We start from the raw sequence: 8,318 nt of genomic DNA on the forward strand, positions 1-8,318 counted from the left end.
GAGTAACAGCCAGATGACAACAGAGTGATATCCCAGTGTAAAATGGCATCATCACTGGCCTATCTTTCAACGTGGTAGTACTAAAGTTTGGATCAAACCACTTGCTGAACATCATTATTACGACAATATCTGACACCCAAACATAATTCACAAAACCAATCTCACCCTGTCTGATCCCCCTATGTTATTGTTGGCAGACAGACCCTGCCATGCCATAAACCTACATTGTGTCACAAAGGGACGTCACTCTATTGTAGATGTGAACAAGTGCACTGTAGCAATCTTATTTAGTTATATCATCTGACTGAGTTTTTCAAGAACACATGAACATAAAAATTCATTGCAGTGACTGAAATAATGTCAAAATATATAATGACTTTCCAAAATACATAGATTAATTACCACGTTTTACATGTTTCTTTTAAAAAATATTTAACTTATGCAACAGGGGCAAGGTTTATACGGGGGAAGATTTATTCATTTCTTTGAGTGGAGTTTTATGATGTGCTCAAGAATATTTCACTTATAAGACCGTGGGCAGCATGATGGTGGGTGGAAACCCATGACAATCCGATAGTTGCTGGCAAATCTTTCCACGTATGGCCAGAGAAGAAGCCAGCATGAGCTGGGCTTGAACTCAGAGAAACCATATTGGTCAGGGGCTTCTGGGTCAATGCGCCATTCTGGCATGTTAATTCCTCGGCCACGGAGATAGGGTAAACCAGTAAAAGACCAGAACAGAGTGCCATCCTAAACTTCCTGACATAAAGGAGCATTGAGAACTGGGTTACAATGTGTAACGCTACTGGTCAAGAGCCAAATTTGTGTTAGTTTTGTATCACTTAAACATTTATAGAGACTTCATTTATAAATAACCATGGCCACCAAGTACACTGCATAAATTACACCCTTCGTCCTACATAGGATCATTACACCCTTGGACAAGTCATGAATATTCAACAGATCACCCACCTTTTGACAGACACCATCTTGGGTGAGGGCGGGTCTTTAGTCTCCTTGGTTTTGCTTTGCCCCGCCTCCTGTGACTTGGGTTTGGAGGACTCCTTAGTTCTCTCCAGGACAGTGGACGGATTGACAGCTGTGATTTTCTGTAGGCCTCTTAACAACAGCCAGCATGCCATCAGGTGCACGTTCTGCAATTGCTGTAAGGTCAGAAATAGGAACACTGGTCAGACTCTTCTATCACTACAAAAAAATTTAGGACTTGTACTTTCCACCATTAAGATTTATTGAATAATTTGACTTTCGCTTAACGCTGAATTTGAGAGTGAGTTTATGAGTGGAGGGAATGGGAATGCCCAGGGTAAACCACTGACCTTGGGTAAGCTACTGACAAACTTCTCCACGTGTTATGTACATGTATACAGGCTGTATTGATGGAAAACAATTTGTATTCATTTAATACTAAACTACAGCTCAGGTTAAAATTATTTACTGCTCATATCACACTCTGAGATACTGAATGTCTCTCCACTGGCACATGACAAAGTCTCTACTGGGCTGTGTCAAAGGCCTGCTGAGGTGCACAGAATTATCGTCCGACGGTGTAAATATAGTTCCGTCTACAGACACAGGCCTATCCTAGTTTGCAAGCGAAGGTGCAGTCCCCGTGTTTCAGCTATTTGAACATATACTAGCCGTGAAAAGCAGAAAATCAACCTAGTAATATATCACCTACCTCTGCAAAAACAAAATCAGTTCATCGACTTGATTAGGGGCGTAAATATGTGATCAAAGTCTCCCAACTGGTGTCGACAGTCAGCACACAAATTTTGACATACACTGATGTTATGCCATATAGAACCATGCGACAGGTATTTCACAGTAAACCGGCCAAATTTTCACATAAATTTCACAACCCAATGAATAAGGCACATGCAATAGCGCGCGTTTCTCGCCTAGGACCTCGCCCCATCACTGGTGCACAGCAGTCTCGTGTGGCAGTGGCTCTGCGTGATCCTTCATGCTCACGTCTTGCCATTTGTCGCGTCTGTATAAAGGTTAAGGTCAGAATCGGGCATCACCAGGCTGCAGACGGTTCACTGTATGCTACTTCCAGCAGACGGACATGTAGTCTCAGCTACTGAAGTTTTCGACAAGTAATCTGAAATGGCTGCTGTATTTTTTTTTAATCTGACTGGTGTGTTTACGAAGTTTTCAAGATTAGCCTACATCATTGATTGTCTATACAGACTTGCTGACCAGAAGAGTGACTGACGCAGACACAGTGAATTTAGCCCCAGCAGCTAGTTCTGAGAGATTAATTTATTCCTACTGTTTACAATTTTCAAAACCACATTTTTGAATAATTTATTTAAGCCTGGGCTTAAGATATGACATCTATCTTAATCCCAGATGAATCCTACAATAGTCTGTTTTGCTGTCGCTGCTCATTAATCACCCATGATATTTTGTCACATAAGTAAAGTGAACACCAAAATATTATTGAACTGAAAAAAAAAAAAACAGAAGGAACAACTCGTAATCATATGTTTACTGATATAAGCTATAATCTATTCACATACATTTGGCCTGTTTGAATTCATCTGGGTGTTGGTTCAAATCATGTACTGTTAAGCATAAATTAACAGAGTGGAATGCATTTCATGATGGCATTTTGTGGTCACAGAGTCAGAAAAGAAAAGGTACACTGTGTCTGGTAAGCCAAAAATTTTGAATATAGTGTATTGGTGCAAATGGGAAATTATTCTCGGATTACTTTTCTGTGAGAAAAACCTTCCAAACGAATCATTTTTTTCCTTCATGTGCTTGCTGTGTGGATGCTTTTCCTACATGGTTTCGTACAAACTACAAATTCGCCACAGTCATATAGTCCAAATCTAACTTTCCTGTATCATGCTTTTATTTTTTACTACTTCTGTACATGAAATTCATATTTTAATACTGTGTTGTTGTTGCAGGGCACGTCAGCGTCAAAGTGTCAATATGATTTTCTAAATCACTGAGCGGCAGATAATCTTTCACTGGCAAAAGGCTCCCACAAGGAAAACCTTCTATGGAAGACACTAAAGGTACATGTAAGGACAGCCTTCTATGAAAGAAACAAAAGGCATTTGTCCATCTTTTAACTTGTTATGGGAGATGAAGAATGAGATAGTTTTAGCAGTCGTAGTGACCCATCAAAAATCCTGCATGGACTCATTCGTAAATCACTACTTAAAAGACTGCCACTCTGCCATCAAAAACGCACACATCAGATATTTTACTTCAGTTTCGTGTATTGTGTAGGTCTATCAAACAGGTTTTAAATCATTCCAACAAAGAACTATATTTTCTGTCATCAACTTCTCACAGCCAGCACATAGGCCTCCCAGTGCTCAGTCACGTGAGTGTGATCAGCCACAGTGGATGGATCACCGACTCTGCAGGTGCCTGTCTGTCTACAAGCTGTCTACAAACTCTCTACAACACCTCTGGGATCGCGCTAATCTCCTGCCTGGTTCTGACTTTTAGCCTGAGTTGTACAGTACACAAACAGCCAAATTCACAGGTAGGGTTTGAACCCACTCCTGATGTGTCCCAGAGATTATAAGACAGCTTCTTAACCACTCTTGACTTATGGCTGTTGCGTAGACCCTTCTTGGGCCAAGGGCTTAGAATCACAGCCTATAGTGAGCACTTCACAACATTCTATTACCAACTTTCAGGTAAGAAATTTTTCCCTAGTTGTACTTACATTTCCACCAGCTCTGGTAGACTTCTTGATACTGGTAATCACAGAATTGAAAATCTTCAGCTGTTGGTAAAAGAACGAAACCAAGAATATATACATGTACTAGAAAACATACATAAGAACATTACAAGAAAAAGGGAAGACACAGTAAAAAAAATTGGTAAGGTATATACTTTCTTACTTTACTTAAATTTCAGCACAGTAATAAGCTTCCCTTGTGTTTAAAAATTTTTTTTCTTTTATCACAGGTGTACTTTCACTTTTAAAATTGAACATAAAACTACAAATGTATGAATTTAATAAATAAACATATACGAAGAAAATCTGTACATTTCCTTTCATCCATTGGCAAGCTTTCACTTTAAAAACTGAAAATGAAAGCAAATGTACATCAAGTAAACGACCACATTTTCATTCAACCCAAGGTGTACATTCACTTTCAAAATTGAAACTGAAAGTAAATGTATATGTTTTCACATTCAAAAGTGATAACACTAAGACCTAATAACAATATGCTCACAGCTTTCTCCACTAAACTGGCTCCCATGGATTCCGTCTCCTCATCTTTAGCTGCGCCTGTGGCTTTCAGCGGGTTTGGACTGGTCAGGTTGACGATGGTGTTAGCAGTCGCAGCACACACAGCAGCATGCAGGCAGCCCAGTGTGATGGTGACAATCTGTTCCAGCCTCTCTGAGGTCAAAGGTTCAAGGACAGGAAGCGAGAAGGCTCGCCACACTACCGCCACATCGTTCAGCAGGGTTTGAAAACTGAGACAGTAACACAGAAAATTTATACTAGGCAAACATTTAACACAGTCATTTTACTACAGAAATTGAAATAAGATAAAAAACAAGCAAATAGCTGTGACATACTCTAAACAAAAAAAAACTTTCTCTTATATAACATACTTAGCCCCCAGCTAGAGAAAAAAATAATCCAATGTCTTAGGTAGATTAGGCCATACTTTAAAAATTCTTTGTTGGGTATAACGCAACCTTACCAGGAAATAAAAGTCGGTCAGTAGGGAATTCTTTCTTATTTTTTTTTTTCTTTTTAAATTCTGGCTAATGAAAAAGACTTTAAAGAAATTAACACTGATAATCCTAATTAACACATTAAGGTTTTCTTTTTCAGAGAGCTGGTTAGGTTATGCCTAACAGACATATTTTTAGTGATGGCCTTACCTGTTTCGCGCCGTCAGAGCTTCAGACAGGGTCTTCGGGACGGCCAAAGGTCGTCCAGACAATGCCAGCTCACAGTCACTGATATTGCGCTTCAGAAATGGCAGCTTCAAACAAACGCTAATCAAGATGTCCGCTCCGTGCAGGCTGATCAGATTAGCGCAGTTCTTCCTGCCAAACAGCTGTTTTATCTCTTCTCCGGGTTCCACCACATGTAAGATGGTCAAGTCTCCGTCTTTGTTAATTGTCTCCGTCTGTGTGTCGCCATGGGAACGGGACAGACTCTGTGCATCGTTAAACACGGCGGTCAGCTGGTCAAAGATGTTATTGCCAGTGTCGAGCCGTGGTCTCTTCTGTTTTGAGGGTACGTCTTCTGATTCTAGCAGACAAATGAGAAACAACAGAATGTTGTGGAGCACTTAAAAGAAAAGACAACACAAGGCCAAATTTATACATGCATCAATAAAGTGTCCAACAAGAAGTTAAATTTTCATTTTTGTGACGTTGCACACCCTTCATATCACAGTCCAAAGTGAGCAAAATTTCGCACATTGAAAAAATCGAAAGAACCACTGTCAATAAGTGCTTGGTGGGAATCTGAATGCAAGTTTGGATAGTTGTGTACGATTTCTCAGTTACTGGTGGAAGACAAGTGACCTTCAGCAAACTTTATGTAAGCCCACTTCAGCAGCCCTAATAAAAACTTACTGGCACCAACACCAAGAGACAGCTTGAATCCCTGTCCTTCTGTGGGATTGAACCGACACCTTTTGATCAATAGCCAAACATGTTTACCACAACCCTACCTGGGGCTCCACTCTCAGCCATTACTTGTGGGGGAAGCTGGGGTACCTTCAACAGACCCACAAATGTCACGATGTCAGACTTCACCAGGCAGCCTTCTCCGATACATAAGCCTTGTATCAACATCATTATCGTTTTCTGTACAAAAACACAGAAACATATTTTTAAGTAATATTACAATTTGTGATAGCTTTTTTTCACTAATTGCAGCATAGAGCAATGTTGATTTTTGTCTAAGAAAAAAAGAATTCGAAAACACCCAAACCTTTGAAACATAAATATTTGAGACTCCTCAAGGAACTTGAGGAAATACTTCAGTTTTCCACAGCTGGACTTATGTGAAGAATTTTTGTTACTATGCATGTAAGTTTGGCATGTATGACATTTCACTTTAACTATTAACATGGGGATCCAAAGCACTTCATAAATACATATAGTTTAATCTGAATATTCATGTATGCACTGGTGTTCTTAGATTAAACACATTTCTAAATTAGAGGATACTTTCTTGTGATCCTTCACTTCTCTGTATCGACACATTATAACATGTTATACCTGTGATAGGGTTGCAGACTTTGAATACTGAAGCCTGTCCAATAAATATTTCATCAGCACCTTAGTGGCAGAAGTCACTGTGGCCAGAGAGGATTTACAAACTGAAAGTGAAAGTAAGATATGTGATATCAACACCAAGAATTAACAATGTTTTGAGCATATACATGTAATAAAGTATACAAGTGCACCTCATGCACATCCACTGATTTCAACGACACTGGTTTAAATCTAAATTGTGACGTATGCATGAATTTTTTTTTTCACTGGTGTGTTGTTTTATGCTGTACTAAGAGCATAAACTTGTTAATATGGCTTCCAGAATACGATGGAAGGTCAAAACTGGGCAATGAAACCTTAACTCTTTGGAAAGGTATCATAATGATGTGTAGGCATTCTCCTTGAAAGCCAGGAAGAACATAACATGATCTGGATTCAAAAAGGTGGCCTCATTAGTGAGAGACTACAATAATCTTTACCTCAGCCAAATCGCCTCAGTCACCTCGAGAGAATAGTCCCAATGACAATGTGATGAGACTCTAATATTTCCCTTTTCGTCAGGTTTATCGGTACACTTAGGAAACCAGTGCCCAGTGTAAGCCCCTGACTTTTACCACATACCTGACAGACATTCTGACTAAAAGCTGCAGCCAAACTTGTGAGAACTTTATTTTTAGAGTATGCAGTGCAGCAAAGGCTGTGACAGTCAGAGCGAGTTTTAACCATCTGAGACTATAAGAGAAAGAGAGAGAGCCTGGCAGACAGAACATCTGCAGTATCAGACTTTGGAGCCATTTGGTGTGAACTTACTTCCACTGGCAGACGCGGCCAGGTAATGTGAGGACAAGGCCACCAGGGATGAGTAGAAACTCTCATACTCTTCTGAACTCTCCAAGATCTGGGCCTCACTGTAAAACAAACAGAAAGCCCATATGAATACCTGATTGGACAAAAAACTTCACACTTCATTTTGATTTTTTTATTGATGGTTAATGTCATTCTCAGGAACATCATGCAGTTTTATTGTTGCAGGAACACTGGGGTAGGCTTGTAAGAACGAGACACTGTTTAACCATCAAACAATGACAAATAAATTTCATAAAGTGTGTAATACAGACCTTTCCCTAGTTTAACAGTAGGAAAACTTAAAATTAGATTAATATTAGCCAATTTCAATATAAAATAAATGGCAGTTTAGTCTAAATTCATTTAGAATAATACAATTTTGAACAATTTGCTCCTGAATTAACGAAGGGTTTTTTGTTAAGATGAGGTTGCAGCATATGGTAGAGTGACATCAATTAATTGAAAAATCTGCTTTCACAATTAACATCTAAGAAGCAGGTCCGCAAACAACAAGAGCAGCAACCTTGTTTTCACAACAGTCAGCAAAGGTGCTTCCTGGTGGTGCTTAAGAAGTTTTAAGTGTTCAGACTTTCAGAACTTTCTTCCAAAGATATGAAAATGGCATAACCAGTTATCTGAGATACGTCAGCTATAAATGATTCAAAGAAATCTATGCGTTAGAAATGTAAGTCTTAAAAATAAATGACACATTTAAGAAAACGTGGTATGATACAGCAAATAATTTACTGCGTTGTTGTTGTTGCAAAGTGTCAAGGTAAAATGACATTACATAGCGATATTCACTTGAAGCCAGACTCATCGCGTTCTTCATTACCTGTTGCAAATGCATTTCGCGAATTCTGGGATCTCATTCTTGTTGAATGAGGAGTAGGAAGCAGCCAAAAGCGGTCTTACGGCGATCGACCATAACTGTCCTCCCGAACTGGATGCCATTTTGTAATGTTGCGGTAATGAAGTGAAGAGGGAGACAACTTTGTACGAGAAATCCATCATCTGCAAGAAGACGTATTATCTCCCTTGATTTCAGAGCGTAGGTATCACTGGCAAGAGAGTAAGATACCGCATCACGTAGACTCTAACAGGGGGCGAGAATGTATTTTGCCCCCGAATCCCACCCTCACCTCTTGAAAACTTGATATGGTACCGCATACAGCAGCCTTACGCTTGGGTTTCAACAGGCGGGTGGTTTTTGAAAATAT

At 39.5% G+C, this 8,318-nt stretch overlaps 1 protein-coding gene across 1 annotated transcript in view; it reads right to left on the reverse strand.

The window, feature by feature from the left end:
• LOC135480391 (E3 ubiquitin-protein ligase UBR4-like) overlaps positions 1–8,052 on the reverse strand; it is a 161,080-nt gene extending 153,028 nt beyond the window's left edge. Inside the window, 8 exon segments of the mRNA XM_064760220.1 lie at positions 973–1,163; positions 3,719–3,778; positions 4,236–4,482; positions 4,900–5,275; positions 5,703–5,838; positions 6,256–6,356; positions 7,063–7,160; positions 7,934–8,052. Coding sequence (XP_064616290.1) covers positions 973–1,163; positions 3,719–3,778; positions 4,236–4,482; positions 4,900–5,275; positions 5,703–5,838; positions 6,256–6,356; positions 7,063–7,160; positions 7,934–8,052 — 1,328 coding nt within the window.
• Positions 8,053–8,318: the final 266 nt, after the last annotated feature.

This window comes from Liolophura sinensis, chromosome 13, assembly GCF_032854445.1.
Source record: "Liolophura sinensis isolate JHLJ2023 chromosome 13, CUHK_Ljap_v2, whole genome shotgun sequence".
In the NCBI taxonomy this organism is placed as follows: domain Eukaryota; kingdom Metazoa; phylum Mollusca; class Polyplacophora; order Chitonida; family Chitonidae; genus Liolophura; species Liolophura sinensis.